General features: G+C 35.3%; 1 protein-coding gene across 8 annotated transcripts in view; it reads right to left on the reverse strand.

The window, feature by feature from the left end:
• The window catches only part of ASCC3 (activating signal cointegrator 1 complex subunit 3), a 384,990-nt gene that overhangs the window by 152,537 nt on the left and 211,377 nt on the right, over window positions 1–21,076 (reverse strand). For all 8 annotated transcript variants that reach the window (XM_003897951.5, XM_017958157.2, XM_017958154.3 and 5 more), the window contains 2 exons: window positions 6,502–6,693; window positions 5,964–6,188 (listed from right to left, as the gene is read on the reverse strand). In XM_003897951.5, coding sequence (XP_003898000.3) covers window positions 5,964–6,188; window positions 6,502–6,693 — 417 coding nt within the window. The remainder of the gene's footprint in view (window positions 1–5,963; window positions 6,189–6,501; window positions 6,694–21,076) is intronic.

Below are 21,076 nucleotides of genomic sequence, written 5' to 3' on the forward strand. Positions count from 1 at the left end.
TTTTAAAAAGGTAGGCACAGTGACTGACACAACACTTTGCCAATTAATTAAAATCAGTCCTGCCTCATTTAATTGAGAATGATACATGAAAAATGTTATCTTTCAGAACTGAACTTACTCAATATTATGGCAGATGATTATTTTTCTTTAAAAGGAGTTTAATTCTACATAGCATTAAGGACATTTTTGTTATTTTTTTTTATTCAGCATACAATTTATTTTAGTTTCATTTTATGTGACTACACTGCTGAAAAATATAAGTGTTAAGTGCATCAGAATAAAAACAACAAAACATTGTTAATTCTGTTCATTTTTATCCTAATTCTGTATACTGTCATCACAAAAACCACAGAGGGGATATCCTCAGCTTTTACTTCTAAAGATATGCATCTGCAGGACTGTAAGTAAAGAGATGTAATATGAATACAATAAAAAGTTCACTTGTTTTGCACGAAACAAAGCAGATTTTGTTGTGATTTATACATATTAATAATACATACACTTTAACAAACTGATGTACAACAACAGGGAGTAGTTTTTATTTATCAGTAAACTTAACCTATGGAAAAAATATTCATGCATTTGAACCATAATAAACAGTGGATAACTCTTCAGATTATCTCTTGAAAGAAAATATTATTTTTAATATAGCATTTAATGTAGCTTTGTGATATATTAATTAAATGAAATCAAAAGTTAATAATTTAAAAACACAACAATAGCATGTAAGAGCTGTATAACAAAGAAAAAAGAATTATTAGAAGAAGACACTAACAAAGAATTTCAATGAAAAGTTTCTTAGAAATATATTTCCTTAGCCAATGGATCTATAGGTCATAATTTTATTTTTACTTAAGGTACTTACTTCACTTTAAAAATTTACCCACGTTGTAAAACTTCACAGTTGTATTTTTTTTCCTGAATTCTTGGCTGAAATTGTTTTTAACCTCTTAATACTTTAATTAAAGGAGAAGAGATGTTCCTGACCTAAATTAGTAATTTTAGGAGAAAAAAAGGAAAAACAAACCTCTTGATTTAGTCCTAAAAGAAAGTAAAACCTTCATGTTTAATTCCTACATTATAATTTTTTATTATAATTCTGTATAACTAATTTCATGAAATAAATATGTGGATGGTTAACTGTCTTTAGTTAGTTGAAGATGAGATTTAGTAATATATAATTTTCATTATAATATTATGATATATTATTTGTTACTAAAACAGAGAAATGACCAAAAGTTGAAATATAATAAGCGAGATTCTGTTTACTAACTTTTAAATTTATATTACAAATGGCCAAGCCATCCATAATGTAGGTAAATATATATATTTAGTGTAAACTGTAAAGTTTTCCACCAAAGTAAGAGTAGTAAGAACTAAAATTGAGCCAGTGTGGGAGTTGTGTAACAATTCATGAAGATTTACAACTAAAACAGTTAAACATTTTCTAATCTACTTAGGTAAATAAAACTAGTTTGGTGATACGGCTAAAAATCTGAGAGTTTCTCTCCTTTGTGAATTCATTATTTGACAGACCAAATTGTATTAAACCATAGACATATGACCTATATTCCCGTCATGACTTTATGATGTTACTTTAAAATAATGACCAACATTCCCTTAGAACCTTAGAATATTATTTTAAAGTAACATCACACAACTCCTATAAGTAGAAAAATTTATAAGGGATAAAATAAGCTTGCTATTATTTTCAAAATCAGACAGTGAATTAACATTTAAAAATTACCTATTGCTACCAGTGATATGATTAAAGGAAAGGAAAAAGTATGTAGCAAAGATTGGATCAACTAAAGGAAGTCTTGTAAATGTTCACTAAAAAGGACAAGACTACTCAGAAAAAGGAAGGTAAAGGTATGACGCTATACCTTATTTTGAGAGTAATATTTGAATGCCACCTAGTGACAAAAAATAAAAATGTATTTGTAAATACTTGATGTCACCTAGTGGCTACTTAGTACAGGAGCCTTTTATAAAACAGGATTTTTTTCATAGTACGTCTTTGAAATTTATTCGCTCATCTCAAAATCATATAGTAAGTCAGTAACAAGCCTGTGCTAAGTAAAGCACAATGGATATGGTAACAAATAGAGTATGCTCCCTAGCCTCAAGAAGTTCCAGGGTCATATGGAGGTGAGATATATGTAACTAACCACAGTGACTTATATGAACCCACCATCCATTGTGCCTAGCACATAATACCTATTCAAAATGCTTTTAAAGAAAAACATCTAACATGACATTTCTGAAAGTAGCATTAGTATACAGTGTGATAGCTTTATGTTCTGTTAAGTAAAAGAGAAAAATAAAATCCATACACAAATTTGGTAATTTAGAAATAAGATTCCATATCAGTTCATATCTAACTTTAGTATTTAAGGTAATCTCAATTGTTTATTTGAATATGTAATTTAAAAACATGGTTGAAATCATATAAAAACTTAAGCAAATACTATAATCATCGTGAGTATGCATGCGTGTGTGTGTGTGTGTGTGTGTGTGTATATATATACATATATGAGCTAGTAAATACATATAAAAACTATGCTATCTTCATTATTTATCTAAAATTTCAGTGCTGGCAATAAGTATGAACAGGGCTGAATATCAACAGACTATCAGAAAATGGTAAGTGACTCTATCATTTACCATAAACTACCTTGGCACAGGCATTTCTTAAATTTCCACAACAATCCAGTGAGAGTATCTTTATTTACAAGTGAATAGAGTAACAACAGCTTGTCTAGGGCAGAAGATCTGTGTTGGAGAGTAACTGTAGCCAGAATTAGGAAGGTCTTTCAGACTGTAGAGGCCTTAAATCCAAGGACAAGGTGTTTACATAACATTCAACAGAGATGGGATGAACTCTGTATAAAAAAATGTATGTAGTATGTAAGGTGAAAGAAAGATTAACATAGTTTGAAGAACAGACTAGACTATAGGGAGCTGGCACAGAGTATGTACTCAGTAATGTGTGATGAATAAATTTTAATCAACCTCAGTATTTCTCTCAGTGTAAAGTTCAGTGACTTTATATATGGATGGGACTTATGACCTTTCAGCATTAGGATTATTTAGTCCGTCTCATTATGCATCGATAAGCAAATGTGCCTCATAACATGTTTGCATTAAAATTATAACAATATAATAATTTCTCCAGTTCTCCTAAAGTAATAGTCAGAATTGATACTCATGACATAAAAGATATTAATGGAGGCAACATTCTTAATCTAGCACGACTCTAATGTTGATTAGTGCAACCGTAGAGTCTTGCAATGATTTGGGGAATCTAAAGACTTAAAAATTCTTTACCTAAAGAACAGAGCACATATTCATTTTATAAACCAATTTCACATTTGATTTCCACAGATAGTCAAATTTAATTTAATATTCAACAATAATTTAAGAGTTTGTTTCCTTAACAGGAAAATTTACTTTAACAGGGAACTATTCCAATAGATTAGAATATGAGCAAGTTAGTTCAACAATGGCTACACTTCACTATATTGGTAAAAAATGTCAAGATACATGTTTTGTTATTTAAATACAATTTATATCACTAAATGGAATTATGTGTATAGTTAGCTGACATTTCTGAAAACCACACATTTAATAAGTACTTTATAAATATTTGATAAGTGTATGGACCCTAATTTATTTTTAATTTCTCAGGCCTTGATCAAATAGTTTCAATGATGTTATTTTAAAGTCCCTAAGAAAAATAGTTCCTTGAAGAAAAAAAGCAGTATTTTACTGACTTTGTGTCTTCTGTATAAGATTGCCAACTTGTGTTTATTTTACCAATTACAAAAAGCTATTAAGGACATAAGTTTACTGAGATATAGTCTTCCTTGATATGCATTTTAAGATATCACTTCATATCTAACTTTAGTATTCAAGTCTGTTCTTCAAAACTATGTTAATCTTTCTTTCACCTTACATACTACATACATTTTTTATACAGAGTTCATCCCAATTCTGTAGAATGTTACTTTCAAACACCTTGTCCTTGGATTTAAGGCCTCTACATTTGAGATATAGTCTTCGTTGACATGCATCTCATGATGTGTATAAAAGAACCACGCCTTTTACTGCAAGTCGGAAAAATTATGGCTACCATTTTGGAAAATGTTTTCCATATAGGCCTTAGAAGAGGGCAAAGGCTATATATTAATATAAGCAAATGTATTCACCTTCAACTTAAATTTTATATACAAGAAATCTAAGCCATAATGAAAAGTCTAGGTTTAGAGTTAAATAGATCTGAGTTTGAATACTAGTTTCAAAAGTTATAATGTAGTGACCTTGGGTCAATTACATATCACTCTGAGGATAATATCTGCATAGCAGCAGTATTGAGAGAATAAGAGAATGTACGTGAGGCACTGAGCAGAATCTCTGGTATACAGCAGGTCCTCAGTTCACTGCTACTATCATTTTACATTAAGAGACTTTGTTCCACACATTAGACACTGCTAATCCAAGACCCAATTATTTAAGCCACACAATTATAGTAGCCAGTAGGATTGAAATTGAGCTATAATAATATTTCCTTTGGATTCAAATTTTATTTCTCAGTTTTTAAAAATGTTATTATAATTTTGCTAATAGAAAATGAGGACTTTCATGCTATTTTCTCTAACCATTATCTTCTAAAACTTATCCATTCTTTGAATGACCGTCCCAATTCTGGCTGTAGATTATCTCCAACACAGATCTTCTGCACTAGACAAGCTGTTACTCTACTCACTTCACCTGAAAGTCCCCATTTTCTCATAAAATAAAGATACTCTCACGGATCAAATTTTACCACATTCATGAACCAAAACTTTCCTGATAGCCTGGGACAAACCTATTTTCTCCTTCTGCTGAATCCTTCTACAGAACTATCTTTCCAACATTATTGCACTGTGTTTTCATGTCTTTTTCTCCCCTTTTGGAATATACACTTCTTAATAGAGAAAACAAAGTAGTAAGTGTGTTTTTCATTCTCTAAAAAGACTTATAAATAATATGATTGGAATGTTAGATTAAATTTCTATAAGCTCTTTAGGAAGTACCTAATATAGGACTTTGTACATAATAAGTAGTATTTGATTATAAATATTTCAAAGTAGTCATTTACTTAATATTTACATCCTCCCTACTTTCAATTATTGTTTGAGTCAACTTTAAAGGTATGAAAGAATACTGAATTAGCAAAGTGTTGAATACCAAATTATAATTTAAAATGTCACAAAAACAGTCAAACCTGATTTGAATGTTCTATACATATACTCTAAATTTTAAGAACGTTTATTTTCTTTACCAGTTAAGATGTTACCTACGCTTCCAGGGTCTGCTATGTAAATCTTAACATAAAAGTCACACACAGACACACACACACACAGACACACACACACGAAACAAATTATCACAATCTAGCTCAATCACATTGTGTATAACAAAGTTAATCAACTGACCTAATAGAGCTAAAAGAGTTTTATAAATTTTATTAAACCTTTAGTAAAAACTTCATGTAAAACTTTGTAAAAGTGCCAAATATTAGTTATTATTGCTATTTGTTTCCATATTTTCTACAGTCTTTGTTAGATTTCTGGTCTCTAGCAAAGCCTCATAGTTTCAAAATATGGTCTTTTAGCAATAGATTTTTTATCAGTTATCATTCTATAATCCTCTGAATTAATCAACAATAATGCCATTCAGCCTGTTTTATCTTATAACTATATGGCATAGGCTGTAATCCTAAACACTACAAAATAGCAACCAACTCAACCTTTATCTTTCTTGGTCATTCTTTTATTTTTATTTATTTTTATTTTTATTTTTTTATTATACTTTAAGTTCTAGGGTACATGTGCACAACGTGCGGGTTTGTTACATATTTTCTTGGTCATTCTTAAGGCTGATGATTCTATTCCAAACTTTTACTCATTAGATCTTACCTCTGCATTTAGGTTATCTGCAAGGCTTTCCAGAAACTGACTCTCAATTGGGTTTCGTTGGGTGAGCAAAGTGAGGTAATGGCTGAGTTTATCATGCGTTGTTATAATGATTCCTTCCCCAAATTTGTCAAATTGTGGTCGTCCAGCTCGACCAAATATCTGCATGACATCTAAAATTCCAAGGTCAACAAAGGAGCCTCTTTTTGCAGCATATATTTGTGTTCCCTAGATGAGGAAAAGTTAACAAAAATTTACATAAACACACACAAATATAATCCTGATGAACTGAATACTGAAATTAGGCAAATATGGCAAGATCTCAAAAGTGTACTTTAACTAATCCTTTCATCATCTGTGATAGAGTTAAATTTTCACAATATAAACTAGATTCTTACTGGAGAAAATAATTCTGACCTTTTATAAATAACATTCAAAGTCAAGGAAACAGAGAAATCACAATATTTTTCTAAATAAATCAACCAAGAGGCTTGCTTTAAGACACACACAAATCCATATATCAAGGAAGGTAAGCTCTTACCTTAATAATAACAGCATGGGCGGGAAGATTGACACCCCAGGCTAATGTAGCGGTACACACTAGGACTTTGATATGCCCATTAGAAAACAAGTTTTCAACTAAATTTCTGTCCTGCCGAAGCATTCCTGCATGATGAATACTAAAACCATCTGGGAATAATTCTCGTACTTGCTTATTTCTCGACCTTTGCACCTAGACACAAAGAAAGCATAAGAGTATTATTTAGCATTTAAAAGCAATTGTTATTTAGCATTTCTGTTGTATGAGTTTTATCAAAGAAATCAGAAAATTATTTTTAAGCATCTTAAGGTATTACTAAGTCTTAGTATACAATGCTTTATATAAAATAATAAAAAATAATGTTACTTATCTTAAAAAATAGGTAATAACAAAATATGTCACAAAATTCAAAAGAAAAGAAGTGAAAAGCAAGTGTCTCTTTCATCCAGAAGTTCCTTTTTGCAATCAGTCAGTATTACATGTTTCTTAGCCTTCAAAAAATATGCTATTCAAAATAAAACTAAATCTCAGTGGCTTCTTAACTCCTTAAGAGTAAAGGCCAGAGTCATTACAGTGCAAGGCCCTACAAAAATCAATCTCATTTCCTTACCTCATCCACCTCAGCCACAATGGCTGGCTTTTCTGAGTATATTTTCTGACAAGTCCATATCTACTTCAGAGCCTTTACGCTTTTATTCCAGACCCACTGCCTTTCAGGCCTTCTCCTTTCTTATTGAGATCCTCATGATGCTTCCCCTGTGATGTTCCTCATTGCAGTGAGTCAATAAACCCAGCTTTGTTCACCTACAGTTGTGTTCTTGGTGATCTCTGATGGCAAGTTGACCATCTGTTTTGGCTCCTCAACTACACATGTGCATTGAGTATACAGTAGTCCTTCCTTATCTGTAGTTTCGCTTTCTGTGGTTTCCATTACCTGAGATCAACTGTGGTCCAAAAATGTTAAATAGAATATTCCAGAAATAAATAAATCATGTTTTAAGTTGCGTGCTCTTCTGAGTAGCTTGATGAAATCTCACACTGTCCTATTCCATCCAGCCCAGAAAATGAATCTGGGCTTTGTTCAGCATATATAAGCTGTAGACACTCCTCACTCATTAGTCACTTAATAGTAGGCCTGGTTATCAGATTGCCTGTTTAAGTATCACAGCATTTGCAAGTCACCCTTATTTTACTTAATAATGGCCCTGAAGTGCAACATTAGTGATGCTGGCAATTTGAATTTGCCAGAGAGAAGCCATAAAGTGTTTCCTTTAAGTGAAAAGGTGAAAGTTTTCAACTTAAGGAAAGAAAAACAAAATTGTATGCTGATTGCTAAAATTGATGGTAAGAGCAACAAATCTTCTATTCGTGAAGTTGCAAAGAAGAAAAAAGAAATTCATATTATTAATGTTTCAAATTGCAAAAGTTATGGCTACAATGTTTGATACATACTTAGTTAAGAGGAAAAAGGCATTAAATTTGTGGGTGGAAGACATGAAGAGAAATGTATCTTAATTGACAGCAATCAAGTTAGTTCACTAGTATCTGTGGTTTCATATCTTGGAAATATGCCCCATGGATAAGGGGGGACTACTGTAACAACATTACTTCTGTTCTGTGGCTTACTCGGAGTCCAGAGGTGAGATTTAGTATACTTATATGCCACCTGTGTAACTGCTGTAGCAGAAGGTCATAAAAGACTCACTGAAGATTCACTATACAACAGACAGAATTTTTATGAAAAACTAACATTTAAAGAAATGTTTACATAGTTAAAGCTTCTGTTTGGCCATCACATCATGTGTTTGTTTGCTATTGGTCTCAAAATCTCATGATCAATTCAAGAGCTTCTTTTTGAACAGTTTTTTCCCCACACTTTTTACTTAAGGGCTGGACAATGGCAGGGAGTAAGATTTTAGGGGACTGGGGTTCCAGTCTAGACTTTGCCATACTGATTATCTCTCAGGTCACTTAAAATTTTAAACTTCTAAGTTAATAATATTTAATAAAATTATCTAAGAAAATAGCGTTCCATGAAATCTGCCTTAATTATAAAACCAAAAGTAATGCATTAACAAACCACACCATCTAGTGGCCAGCCAAGTAAATAACAACTTACACATTTTGAGCCTCTTTAGGGTCCAAAACAAAATACATATATAAACATAAAACAGGAGAGCTTCTTAAAGTTTCAAGGGGGTGTATTCTTATTTTATTCTTCTGCAGTGCAGTCAGCCTGTTAGAAATTATTTTATACATATACTTTACAATTAATTACAATTGGATCTCATTGTCTCAGCTTTCATCTTTTCAGACAAGTGATACTGTCACTGTAATCTTAAAGCAGCTCTTACGAACATGGAAAAAAGTCTAATTGTGGTGTATTTGCTAAGAGCTCCTTCAGAGGCTAAAGGTAGGGAGAGGAAAAACATTTCACTTACTTCATTTCTTCTCTAATATTTAAGAGTGGACATTCAAAGCCAACAGAGGAAACTAAAACTATTGGTTGGAGGTGATATTCTGTACAAATCATATTGCTGGATTGCTGTTTGGTTTTAGGTGAAGTCTGCTATCTGTGGACTCCCTGCATTGAAATGTTCTGCTGTCCTTCTTATAAATATAGATTCCTTAGTCAAACCCCACCTGAAGTAAGACATGGCTAGGCCTGCTGTGGCACCAATGACACAGTAAGAAGTTAAACAAGGGAAGTATGTATCTGTGATAGAGATGTTTCTTATAAAGTAGCAGGTGGATCTTGGAGTAGTGACATAGTACCTCCCACATGATCACATGGGTTTCACATTCAACCAGCACCAGTGGCCACCAACTGGGTATATCTCTCTGGTCTCTGTGAGGAACTAGGAGGAGGTAGGAGTCACTTCTACTTCTATTCTTGCATACCGTGTGCATTGTTTTATTTTTAATGGTTTATTACAGACTTGAAGTGACAACAATCTTAAAATAAGTCTGGGTTTTTTATTCTTAACTGTCTTTGAATCTGAATTTTCCATATGTGGTCTGCCTTAGCTCACAAGAAAAATGAACTGGAATCTGGCTGGGCACAGTGGCTCACGCCTGTAATCCCAGCACTTTGGGTGAGGTGGGCAGATCACGAGGTCACGAGATCAAGACCATCCTGGCTAACACAGTGAAACTCTGTCTCTACTGAAAAAAAAAAAAAAAAAAAAAAAAAGCCGGGTGTGGTGGCGTGTGCCTGTAGTCCTAGCTACTCAGGAGGCTAAGGCAGGAGAATCACTTGAACCCAGGAGGCAGAGGCTGCAGTGAGCCAAGATCACGCCACTGAACTCCAGCCTGGGTGAAAGTCTCAAAAAAAAAAGAAAAGAAAAAAAAAAAATGAACTGGAATCCCTGGAGATGAGGCCCAGGGATGTTCCTCATCTGATTTTAAAATCTGATTTTAAAAATCATCATAAAGCAAAACTATTTTTCCACTTTTAGTGTACACATCTAGGAATTTTAACACGTTTGTGTTAGATTTGCATAACTACCATCATAATCAAGAAGAGTTTCTCCACCCTAAAAAATCCCCTCATGTGATTTCTTTACAGTTAAACTTTTCCCAACTACTACCACTAATCTGTACTCCAAGAGTACAGTTTTCTCTCTCCGAGATCATTATATAAATTGAGTCAGAAAGCATATAAATTTTGAAATTGGTTTCTGTCACCCAGATTAATGACTTTGAGATTCATCTAAGTTGTTGCATATATCAATAGCTCATTCCTTTTTATTGCTGAGTAGTATTCCACGGTGCTACAGATGGGCACATTACAGTCTGTTAATCGGACCTCTCACTGAACGACATGAGGGTTGTTTCCAGTTTTCACAATTATAACCATAACATTTATAAACATTTATGTACGCTTTTTGTATATGTGGATATGATTTCATTCCTCCAAAGTAAATACCAGGAATGAAACTTTTAGGTCATATGGTAAATGTATGTTTAATTTTATAAAAAATGCCAAAGCATTTCTGGAGAATTTTAACATTTTGCATTTGCATCAGCATTGTATGACAGTTCCAGTTGCTTCCCATACTTGCCAGCTTCCCATATATTACATAATTATTATTTTTTATTTTAGCCATTGTAATAGGTGTGTGGTGGCATCTTACCATGGTTTTAACATAAGTTTGTTTAACAGTTAATGATTTTTTTTTTTTTTTTTTGAGACGGAGTCTCACTCTGTCGCCCAGGCTGGAGTGCAGTGGTCAGATCTCAGCTCACTGCAAGCTCCGCCTCCCGGGTTTACGCCATTCTCCTGCCTCAGCCTCCCGAGTAGCTAGGACTACAGGCGCCCACCACCTCACCCGGCTAGTTTTTTGTATTTTTTAGTAGAGACGGGGTTTCGCTGTGTTAGGCAGGATGGTCTCGATCTCCTGACCTCGTGATCCGCCCGCCTCGGCCTCCCAAAGTGCTGGGATTACAGGCTTGAGCCACCGCGCCCGGCCACCAGTTAATGATGTTAAACATCTTTCATGTTTTTGGATGTGCATATCTAATCAGCTCCTCAAGTTATTCTACTGCACACAAAAGTATAAGGAATGAAGTTTTTTACAGAAGAATATTTGCAGTGATGTTTTTCTCCACCTGTTTGTAATATAGCTGTACAATTTGACCTCATGAGACTATTTAGTGCTAAGCAACCTTGTATTTGTTATTGCACTAAATTATTTACATTCCTAAGAAGAGTACCTCCTAACAAATTTACGAAACTCGATAGTCACTGACAAAAAAAAAAAAAGCACTGTAAAGAATCAGAGAGGTCAATTAAATAAGAAACACGTATTTATAATATATTAGATCCTAGGAATTCAAAGAAATTTAAGACAAAATCTGAGCTTTGGATAATTTGCAGACTGGTAAGGACAGACTCATATACAAATGATTTCTATTAAATATAATGTGTTTATGATAGAGGTATATGGACCAAGATGAAACTTTGTTATTTATGACATTTATGATATTGTCATTTATAACAAAAGTATGTCTTATTTACATTTGTATTGCTAACATATGGCAGGGTGCCTTCTTCATACTGATACTACACGTTCCTTGGATGAATGAATCAGTGATCTGATAGTTTGATCAAAGAAGTCTTTACAGAAAATGTGAAATGTGGGTCTTGAAGGACAAGGGATAGCCTGCTAAATGGTGAAAGGTAGGCAGCAGGATATATAAATACCTAAGCTGGGAATGGTTAAAGAGGAAATGCTTAAACACACACAGTGTGTTTGGAGGGCATTCTGTTCAGAGGGTGTGGGATAAAAATTAAGAAAATTAAGCTAGAAAAAAGGATTGGGGTCAGGCTTTACATTGTCTCAAACATAGGTGGAAAAGGAGTCAATCTAAGTTTTTAAGCAGTGTCAGATTTGTTCTTTAGAGAGGTAACTTCACAGTTGTGCTAAGACTAGAGCAGGTTTTGGCCACTACAGCAATCTGCAGGGGAAGATGGAGGCAGGGGAAACAGAAATAACCAAACAAAGTCAAGGTGAAAGTTGGCTGGAAAGTAACCAAGACTGGATGACTGTCTAGAAAGGAGGATGAACATGACGTAAAAGAAAAGGAGTTAGAATTGTTTCAAGCTAATCCTTATCTTGGTGCAGTGAATATATGATAAGGTAAACAGGATGAGGAGAGCTAATGATGTGCCTTAAACTAGGTACTAAGAAGGTCAGAAGTAAATTATATTTCATGCATGAGTTTGAAGTGATCCATTATAAAGATTTGGGCTTCTCTTCTAAATAAATGGGAAGCCACTGAAGATTTCTGAGGAGGAGAGAAATAAGGGAGATCAGTTAGGTAACACTATAAGAACATTCAGAGTGAGATGAGATGACACGATCAGGTGTAAAACATGTGAATAAAATAACACAGGCTGGGAGCAGGGGCTCACGCCTGTAATCCCAGCACTTTGGGAGGCTGAGGTGGGTGGATCACCTGAGGTCAGGAGTTTGAGACTAGCCTGGCAAACATGGTGAAATACTAAAAATACAAAACTTAGTCTATACTAAAAATACAAAAATTGGCCAAGCATGGTGGTGTGTGCCTGTACTACCAGCTACTCGAGAGGCTGAGGCAGGAGAATCACTTGAACCTGGGAGGCGGAGGTTGCAGTGAGCCGAGATTCGCCATTGCACTCCAGCCTGGGCAACAAAAGCAAAAACTGTCTCAAAAATAAAATAATAATCATAATCATAAATAACACACACACAGAGGCAATGCTCTGTGTGTGTGTGTGTGTGTGTCTATCTTGGCTTTCTTCAAAACCAAAGGAGAAATTAAAACTGCAAAAGTCTAAAAATTAATGAAAACACTACATATCATAATAGTACAGAGTAAAGTTGTACTATGAGAAAACATCATACCTGAAATACTTACATAACTAAAGAAGAATACGTAGTAAGTGAATTAAGCATCTAACTCAAGAATCTACAAAAACCAAAATAAAACAAACCTAAGGTAATAAAAAGGAAAGCCCTAATAAAGTTAAAATAGAACCAATGATTTAAAGATTGTGAAACTGAGAAAAAAATTAACACTCTTACTTTAAAAGAAAAAAAACAAAAAATAAAGACAGTGGTCATTACTGACTAGAGAAGGAGCTGGAAAACTATGTGCCAACTGCCTGCTTTTGTAAATAAAACTTACTGGAAAACAGCCATATCAATTTGCTATAGATTGTCTAAGGCTGCTTGAGCTACAACAGGAGGGCTGAATGAATAGTTGTGGGAGAGATCATATGTCTACAAGCTTAAAATGTTTACTATCTGGTCTTTAAGTAAAATAATCTGTATAGCTGTACACAAGTACAACAGCACAAGCACAAGACCCAATGTCAGAAAAATGAAAATACCACAATTTAAACGAATATAAAAGAAATAATACTACAATTTAAAAGAATCAGAAAAGAATCAGAAAAGAGCACTTTGTAAAATTCAGTGCATTTCACTTAAACTGTTTGGAATGGATGATTTTCTAGGAAAATATTGTTACTAATATTTATCCTAGAAGTGACAGAAAACTTTATATATATGATAAAAATAATGAAAAGAAAATTTAAGAGTTAAATTTAATAGCTGGGCTTTCAAATTTTTAAAGATGAATTAATTCTAATGCTATTAAGAGACTCTAGAGGACAGAAAGAGAACACTTAGACTGATTCTACAGGCGACTATAATGGCACTGATATTAAAACCTGACAAAGCAGAAAAGTGAATACAATAACAATATCTGTCTTATAAATATTAATCTAAATAGTAAAGAACTTTAGAAAATAGAGTTTATCAATACATTAAAAAAAATTCCACAACTAAGTATTCTTCAACCCCAGAATGCAAGGGCATTGCACTTAATATATTAACATATTTAATAATTCAAAAAATTATTAAATAATTTTAATATTTTATTAAATATTAAATTTTGTAAATTTAATATTTATATTAAACATTAAATATTTAATATGCATGATGGTGTGCAGACATTGAATTTTGACAAAAGGCTACATTCAGTCCTGATGATTACAGATGATGATATACATCTCAAACTATGCTTAAAAGTGAACATTCAGAGTATACTAATTAAAATTAGGGAGTAGGCAAGGTTATTTGGTATCAGCCTATTGATGTTCCAGACAATGCTAGACATGAGAAAATAATAAAGAATATAAATACTGAAAAAGTATAAAGTAATTATTTGTTGTAGATAAAGTAAATGTTTATTTAGAACATTGGGTACTGACTAAAATATACTAAATAAAATAACAAAAGAATTTGGAAAGATGATAGTCTCAAAAATTTAATATTTTATAAAAGTATTTCTTTTATGAAAACATTTTTCTTTTCCTTAATATAATGTAAAATATTTTTATATTATATATATTTTAAAAATGGAAAGAAATATATTTTCTTTTCTTTAATTTTAATATAAAATATTAATCTTTAATATTATAAAAATATATTTTATAAACGTTTTATAAAAAGACATATATACACTATATATACAGATAATAACTCATAAAATAAGTGAAAAAATCACATTTATAAGAGCAAAAACAGAAATAATAAGAGGGAGGATCTATATAAAGTTTTATAATATTGCTGAAGAACATTCAAGAAATAATACATTTAATTTTGAGATGGGAAAACTTGATTTGGCAAAAAAACCATTTCTCATTAACTAAATGTGTAAAATCAATGCACTAACTCAACTAAAATATAACATGATTTCCCAGAGGGAATACTAAAATTCATCCTGAAAAGTAAGACTGAAAATTTATCCAGGAGAAATTCTACAATTGAAGAATAATCAGGATGTTTAATCCAACCAGTTATGGAGAATTCTACGAAAACAAAATAAGTAAAACAGTTTGATAAAAAAGAAGAAACAATAAGATCAATGACACAGAAGAGAAATTTTAGAAATGACTCAAGTAAATATGAGAATATTGTATATTAAATTTTTTAATCAACAGAAAAAACGGTATTTAGGAAAAGATGATGGGCCCACCACTATCTGGAATAAGTTCCAGAAACATCAAGTATTTAATAACAAAAATAAAATATAAGGCTTGAAGAAATCACAGATGAAGTAGGTGTATAGCTTTTATATGCAAGACATAAAACCCAGAGACCATAAATAAATTTTCAGAATTTCTACATGGTAAAAAATAATCATAAACAAACAAAAATAAACATCAAGGGTTAAACAGAAAAAGTTTATGTAACATGTATGTACTAAACATGCAGTTTAGTACATAATGGGCCAAGATTATGAACAATTTAAAGAGTAGGAAATACAAATAGGCAACGTAAAAAATGCTCAGTCTCACTCATAATTAAAGAAATGCCAACCAAAATAATAATGATGTACCATTTTTTGCCTGTTAATCTGTTATAAACTTAAAAAATTAATACTACCCAGTGCTGGCAAAGTTATATGGGGTAAAGTACAGTCTTCCCATCGTATCCGTAGGGGGCTGATTCAAGGAACACCGTCTCTTCCCCTGTAGACACCACAAACCATGGATGCTTAAGTCCCTTATATAAAATGGTATGATATTTGCATATAATTTACATGGTTTTCCTGTATACTTTAAATCATCTCTAGATTACTCATAATACCTAATACAATTTAAGTGTTATATAAGTAGTTATACTGTATTGTTTAGGGAATAATGACAAGAAAAAGTCTTCTGTGCATGTTCAGTACAGATACAACCATCTTTTTTTTCCCCCAAATTATTTTAATCCACAGTTGGCTGAATTCATGGAAGCCTTGGACATGGAGGGCCACCTGTAACAACTGCTGGAGGAAGTATAAATTGGAACAATATCTCCATGAGGCAATTTGGGGCCACTCATCAAAGTTTTAAATGCATGCAGTACATGATAGATAAATTTCAGTGCTAGGAATTTTTCTAATGTATATCATTGCAAGAGTAGGAGTAAAAATGTGTACTGCAGCATTGTTAACAATAAAAGGTAACTGGAAACAACAAAAGTATCCCTCAATAGAGGATTCAGTAAATGAATTATTGTAACATCCGCATTGTGGCATATTATACAGTTGCTAAAAGAATGAAACCCGGGGGGCGGAGCAAGATGGCCGAATAGGAGCAGCTCCAGTCTTCAACTCCCAGCGCCAGCGACACAGAAGACGGGTGATTTCGGCATTTTCAACTGAGATACTGGGTTCATCTCACTGGGGAGTGCCGGACGATCGGTACTGGTCAGCTGCTGCAGCTGCTGCAGCCCGACCAGCGAGAGCTGAAGCAGGGCGAGGCATTGCCGCACCTGGGAAGCCCAAGGGGGAAGGGAATCCCTTTTCCTAGCCAGGGGAACGGAGACACACAACACCTGGAGAATCGGGTAACTCCCACCCCAATACTGCGCTTTGAGCAAACAGGCACACCAGGAGATCATATCCCACACCTGGCTGGGAGGGTCCCACACCCACGGAGCCTCCCTCATTGCTATCACAGCAGTCTGTGATCTACTGGCAAGGCAGCAGCGAGGCTGGGGGAGTATTTTATTGAGGATTTTTGCATCTATGTTCATCAGGGATATTGGTCTAAAATTCTCTTTTTTTGTTGTATCTCTGCCAGACTTTGGTATCAGGATGATGTTGGCCTCATAAAATGAGTTAGGGAGGATTCCCTCTTTTTCTATTGATTGGAATAGTTTCAGAAGGAATGGTACCAACTCCTCCTTGTACCTCTGGTAGAATTCAGCTGTGAATCCATCTGGTCCTGGACTTTTTTTGGTTGGTAGGCTATTAATTGTTGCCTCAATTTCAGAGCCTGCTATTGGTCTATTCAGGGATTCAACTTCTTCCTGGTTTAGTCTTCGAAGAGTGTAAGTGTCCAGGAAATTATCCATTTCTTCCAGATTTTCCAGTTTATTTGCGTAGAGGTGTTTATAGTATTCTCTGATGGTAGTTTGTATTTCTGTGGGGTCGGTGGTGATATCCCCTTTATCATTTTTTATTGCGTCTATTTGATTCTTCTCTCTTTTCTTCTTTATTAGTCTTGCTAGCGGTCTGTCAATTTTGTTGATCTTTTCAAAAAACCAACTCATGGATTCATTGATTTTTTGGAGGGTTTTTTGTGTCTCTATCTCCTTCAGTTCTGCTCTGATCTTAGTTATTTCTTGCCTTCTGCTAGCTTTTGAATGTGTTTGCTCTTGCCTCTCTAGTTCTTTTAATTGCGATGTTAGAGTGTCAATTTTAGATCTTTCCTGCTTTCTCTTGTGGGCATTTAGTGCTATAAATTTCCCTCTACACACTGCTTTAAATGTGTCCCAGAGATTCTGGTATGTTGTATCTTTGTTCTCATTGGTTTCAAAGAACATCTTTATTTCTGCCTTCATTTCGTTATGTACCCAGTAGTCATTCAGGAGCAGGTTGTTCAGTTTCCATGTAGTTGAGCGGTTTTGATTGAGTTTCTTAGTCCTGAGTTCTAGTTTGATTGCACTGTGGTCTGAGAGACAGTTTGTTATAATTTCTGTTCTTGTACATTTGCTGAGGAGTGCTTTACTTCCAATTACGTGGTCAATTTTGGAGTAAGTACGATGTGGTGCTGAGAAGAATGTATATTCTGTTGATTTGGGGTGGAGAGTTCTGTAGATGTCTATTAGGTCTGCTTGCTGCAGAGATGAGTTCAATTCCTGGATATCCTTGTTAACTTTCTGTCTCGTTGATCTGTCTAATGTTGACAGTGGAGTGTTGAAGTCTCCCATTATTATTGTATGGGAGTCTAAGTCTCTTTGTAAGTCTCTAAGGACTTGCTGTATGAATCTGGGTGCTCCTGTATTGGGTGCATATATATTTAGGATAGTTAGCTCTTCCTGTTGAATTGATCCCTTTACCATTATGTAATGGCCTTCTTTGTCTCTTTTGATCTTTGATGGTTTAAAGTCTGTTTTATCAGAGACTAGTATTGCAACCCCCGCTTTTTTTTGTTCTCCATTTGCTTGGTAAATCTTCCTCCATCCCTTTATTTTGAGCCTATGTATGTCTCTGCGTGTGAGATGGGTCTCCTGAATACAGCAGACTGATGGGTCTTGACTCTTTATCCAGTTTGCCAGTCTGTGTCTCTTAATTGGAGCATTTAGTCCATTACATTTAAGGTTAAGATTGTTATGTGTGAACTTGATCCTGCCATTATGATATTAACTGGTTATTTTGCTCGTTAGTTGATGCAGTTTCTTCCTAGCCTCGATGGTCTTTACATTTTGGCATGTTTTTGAGATGGCTGGTACCGGTTGTTCCTTTCCATGTTTAGTGCTTCCTTCAGGTTCTCTTGTAAGGCAGGCCTAGTGGTGACAAAATCTCTAAGCATTTGCTTATCTGTAAAGGATTTTATTTCTCCTTCACTTATGAAACTTAGTTTGGCTGGATATGAAATTCTGGGTTTAAAATTCTTTTCTTTAAGAATGTTGAATATTGGCCCCCACTCTCTTCTGGCTTGGAGAGTTTCTGCTGAGAGATCTGCTGTGAGTCTGATGGGCTTCCCTTTGTGGGTAACCCGACCTTTCTCTCTGGCTGCCCTTAAGATTTTTTCCTTCATTTCAACTTTGGTGAATCTGGCAATTATGTGTCTTGGAGTTGCTCTTCTCGAGGAGTATCTTTGTGGCGTTCTCTGTATTTCCTGGATTTGAATGTTGGCCTGCCCTACTAGGTTGGGGAAGTTCTCCTGGATGATATCCTGAAGAGTGTTTTCCAACTTGGTTCCATTTTCCCCCTCACTTTCAGGCACTCCAATCAGACGGAGATTTGGTCTTTTTACATAATCCCATACTTCTTGCAGGCTTTGTTCATTTCTTTTTCTTCTTTTTTCTTTTGGTTTCTCTTCTCGCTTCATTTCATTCATTTGATCCTCAATCGCTGATACTCTTTCTTCCAGTTGATCGAGTCGGTTACTGAAGCTTGTGCATTTGTCACGTATTTCTCGTGTCATGGTTTTCATCTCTTTCATTTCGTTTAGGACCTTCTCTGCATTAATTACTCTAGCCATCAATTCTTCCACTTTTTTTTCAAGATTTTTAGTTTCTTTGCGCTGGGTACGTAATTCCTCCTTTAGCTCTGAGAAGTTTGATGGACTGAAGCCTTCTTCTCTCATCTCGTCAAAGTCATTCTCCGTCCAGCTTTGATCCGTTGCTGGCGATGAGCTGCGCTCCTTTGCCGGGGGAGATGCGCTCTTATTTTTTGAATTTCCAGCTTTTCTGCCCTGCTTTTTCCCCATCTTTGTGGTTTTATCTGCCTCTGGTCTTTGATGATGGTGATGTACTGATGGGGTTTTGGTGTAGGTGTCCTTCCTGTTTGATAGTTTTCCTTCTAACAGTCAGGACCCTCAGCTGTAGGTCTGTTGGAGATTGCTTGAGGTCCACTCCAGACCCTGTTTGCCTGGGTATCAGCAGCAGGGGCTGCAGAAGATAGAATATTTCTGAACAGCGAGTGTACCTGTCTGATTCTTGCTTTGGAAGCTTCCTCTCAGGGGTGTACTCCACCCTGTGAGGTGTGGGGTGTCAGACTGCCCCTAGTGGGGGATGTCTCCCAGTTAGGCTACTCAGGGGTCAGGGACCGGCTTGAGCAGGAAGTCTGTCCCTTCTCAGATCTCAACCTCGGTGTTGGGAGATCCACTGCTCTCTTCAAAGCTGTCAGACAGAGTCGTTTGCGTCTGCAGAGGTGTCTGCTGCTGTTATTGTTTACTGTGCCCTGCCCCCAGAGGTGGAGTCTACAGAGACAGGCAGGTTTCCTTGAGCTGCTGTGAGCTCCACCCAGTTTGAGCTTCCCAGCAGCTTTGTTTACCTACTTAAGCCTCAGCAATGGCAGGCGCCCCTCCCCCAGCCTGGCTGCTGCCTTGCCAGTAGATCACAGACTGCTGTGATAGCAATGAGGGAGGCTCCGTGGGTGTGGGACCCTCCCGGCCAGGTGTGGGATATGATCTCCTGGTGTGCCTGTTTGCTCAAAGCGCAGTATTGGGGTGGGAGTTGCCCGATTCTCCAGGTGTTGTGTGTCTCAGTTCCCCTGGCTAGGAAAAGGGATTCCCTTCCCCCTTGCGCTTCCCAGGTGAGGCAATGCCTCGCCCTGCCTCAGCTCTCGTTGGTCGGGCTGCAGCAGCTGATCAGTACGGATCGTCCGGCACTCCCCAGTGAGATGAACCCAGTACCTCAGTTGAAAATGCCGAAATCACCGGTCTTCTGTGTGGCTGGCGCTGGGAGTTGGAGACTGGACCTGCTCCTATTAGGCCATCTTGCTCCGCCCCCCCCAGCCTTTTCTTTGAATACTTGTCTGTCCTCTTTTGCTTTGTCAACTCGTAGCCTTCAGATCAGCTTAAAGGTCACTTTGTTGGTCAACACCATCCTCTAACACCATGGGTCTAGATCAGATTCTCCAACTCAATTTTTTCTTAGGACTTTATCCCTCTTTATTATTTATTTAAAATATAATTAAAATCAAGTATTTAATTAGTTGTTTAATCTTTCTGTCCTTCCAGAATATAAGCTCCATAAGCGTAAAAGGATGACTACTTTTTCCTCCCTAAAAGTATTTCCACTTCCACTCAAAGCAAATATTAGTCTACATATAATATCTGCTCTTACTTCCTTCTAGGAGCTTTACTGTATTGCCTGGACCGGAATATAATTTCCCAGATCTCATGTAGTAAGGGTACTAGATGATAAAGCCCATTGTGCTAATTAAAAGCATTCAGGCAAGATCTGAATGACGGAAATGAAGAGATAACTATCTACTGCTGTATTTTTCTGGCAAGCAAGATTTTGGAGACAGAAGGGTTGAAAGTTTTAACAGATGAACTATACATTCAAAATTTGGTTTTCTAGTGTGTTCATGAATGTTGGAAGGCATCTGTAGTAATAGCTGTGGCTTTTTAACTGCTAATCACCATCATGTAACTGGTTAAATTCAAGAGTTGTAGTAGTAGCCCTGAACTTCTACACCTCTGATTTTACCAAATTTCCAGTAAGTACCTAATTTCTTATACAAATTCTTTTCTATTTAAAATGTACCTAGAATGGGTTCTGTTTCCTTTTAC

This window comes from Papio anubis, chromosome 6, assembly GCF_008728515.1.
Source record: "Papio anubis isolate 15944 chromosome 6, Panubis1.0, whole genome shotgun sequence".
Classification (NCBI taxonomy): Eukaryota; Metazoa; Chordata; class Mammalia; order Primates; family Cercopithecidae; genus Papio; species Papio anubis.